Source organism: Perca fluviatilis, chromosome 7 (assembly GCF_010015445.1).
Source record: "Perca fluviatilis chromosome 7, GENO_Pfluv_1.0, whole genome shotgun sequence".
NCBI lineage: Eukaryota > Metazoa > Chordata > Actinopteri > Perciformes > Percidae > Perca > Perca fluviatilis.
This window is the reverse complement of record NC_053118.1, coordinates 22,197,073-22,199,436: the sequence shown is the minus strand read 5'-3', so window position 1 is coordinate 22,199,436 and position 2,364 is coordinate 22,197,073. Positions and strand designations below refer to the sequence as shown.

Sequence of the window (2,364 nt, the reverse complement as noted above, 5' to 3'; positions counted from 1 at the left end):
ACTGTCCCTACGGTGAACCAGAGGGCTGGCCTGTCTGTGTTTGCAGCCCCTCTCCCTGTCACGGTCTCTGTCCCTCTCCCGCTCCATGGAGGGCGAATGGGAGGAGTAAAAGAGGGCGTTGTAAACTGGGGAGTTGTCCCCGCTAAGGCTGTGCTGTGAGCCCAGGCAGGAGGAGAGCGGGGTGCTGGTGGGATACAGGGCGTTGGGGATGGGTGGGGGCAGAGGCTGGGCTCCAGAGGATGACAGGGGCAACTTGGGGAGCGATGCTGGAGGCAAGTTGGGCGTGGCAGGGGACGGGGACGGGGTGCTGCCATTTAAACGGTCAAGGCTTGATCCTCCCATGTGGTTGGAGTGGTTTGATCCTGGCTGGTTGCCAGTGGTGGAGGGATGGGATATACTGCCCAGGGGAAGGAGGAAGCGCTGGTCCTCATCCTCGCTTCCTCCTAGCAGCGCCAAGCTCAGAGAGGGGGGAGGCTCCATGGTCACGGCTGTGGCCACGCACCTGTCTACAGACAAACACAAAACAAGAGAAGAGAAGATCTGTAAAGAAAGACACAGGAGAAATGTAGAAAACACTGACTATAAGCAATGCAGACAGGACAGACAGAGAGCGAGTGGCTGGAGGGAGGAGTGGGGGAGCATTGTGATGGATAAAGGTTAGTTAAAACAAATGAGGATAAAGACTGAACTCAAAAAGCTGAATATGTGTGACAAAGAGGGGCAGCAGAGTGAAGAAAAGTGGCCATAATTGGGGAATATGTTATTCCTTGAGTCACATTTGAGTCAGCTGCCCAGTCAGCCTCTCTTAGCGCCCCTCTCTCTCTGTTTCCCAGTGTCCTCTTCTTCTCACATCCCACAAGGCATCCAGCAATCTATGCCATATAAAATGTCATCTGTGTTACACTGATGTTAGCCAGAAGGATGATGCAGATCCTTTACACCATGAAAATGAGATCAGAGACTAAAGGATAATAATTCCACATCAGTCAGTTTTAGTAGCAGGAGAAGTAGCCTACTTCAGTGACTGTGTGTATACCTTAGTTAACCATAAGTTGGCTTCATTCGATTGATCCAAAACAATAACCTACTTTCAGTATGATATAACCAGACACCTTCATGGCCCCCTCCTCCCTGTCGGTTTCTCTACCTACCTCCTACCTCTTCTCTCTCAGTCCCTGTCCCCCAGGTTAGTTGTGTTGAATCACTGCCTGGATGAAAATAGACCACCACACTTTTTCTTTTTCATGTTGTCCCGGCCATCCCATCATCTTTTCGCTTCGTCTCCTTTCATATAAGTCCCTCCACAGGTCCCTTGCGTATCTCTCGAAATTGTGCGTCGCTCCCCACAGATGTTGCCTCCGTCTCGGCTCCACTTGATATGATCAGTTTGTTTCTTTCTCAATCACCAGTGATCTCTCGACGGTGCCCATTTCGACCCCGTTAGTGACAATCGACTCGAGATGAAGAGAAATAATCCATAGTGACTGGATTAAATCGGTCAACCTGTAGCTGCACGTCAAAAACGTGCAGCGACACAAACCTGGAAAGATTTTTTATTTTTTTTGCAAAGCTAGACGTCAAGTAGGCTAACAGTCCTCAGATGAGCAGTGAAGTCTGTGATTTAATATATGGCTCCACCGACTTCCACTCAATCTACAGCTCACTGTCTCCCCGGATCTGTCTCTCACTCTCTCCTTCAACTTCTCTCCCTCTTTCTCCGCCTCCCAACCTGCCGTTCATTCCCATTGGACGGAATCAGAAGAGCGAAATAAGCGCTGAAAACAGGTGGCAGGGTTTGTAAGATGTAGGCGCCAAACAAATGTCTAATTTATTGTACCCGGGCTATTTGGGGGTTATTCTTTTTTTGTTTACGTTAGCGTCAGAAAACATGCGATCCATTTGTAGGCTATGCTGCATCTATAATAAGACTATAGCCTATCTGGTCGCGTATGGCACTTGTTACGCCCATGAAAGGACGGTGGAGCTGGCAACTAAATGTCAAAAACACCATCGAGATAATCATTTATGGTGTTTTATTTGTGCCAAAATTATGTCCGCCATTATGTCAACTAAACATATGACAAAACATTTGTCTGTTTAAACTATAGGCTACTTAGTTGTGAAAACTATTTTGACAATCTAATGGTCTATATCGATTGCTAAACTGACAAAACATTTGTCAATTCAAATTGAAACTTATCTTCTGTCTTCTTATTGCCAATCACAATCGTCATGGGCGGCACAAAGCCGCTGCGAAATAGCCTCGGGAAGGAACTTGTTTTGGTGGAACGTCTACATTAAAAAGTTGTTTTAGTCCTGCAACGGAAAACTCAGATTGGACAGATGGTCTAGCTAGCTGTCTCA

The 2,364-nt window shown here is 47.4% G+C and overlaps 1 protein-coding gene across 1 annotated transcript in view; it reads right to left on the bottom strand.

The window, feature by feature from the left end:
• The window catches only part of kcnn3 (potassium intermediate/small conductance calcium-activated channel, subfamily N, member 3), a 50,816-nt gene extending 49,091 nt beyond the window's left edge, over positions 1-1,725 (bottom strand). The window contains 2 exon segments of the mRNA XM_039805206.1: positions 1-506; positions 1,152-1,725. The exon segment at positions 1-506 is cut by the window's left edge and continues 81 nt beyond it. Coding sequence (XP_039661140.1) covers positions 1-480 — 480 coding nt within the window. The 5' untranslated portion in view covers positions 481-506; positions 1,152-1,725.
• Positions 1,726-2,364: the final 639 nt, after the last annotated feature.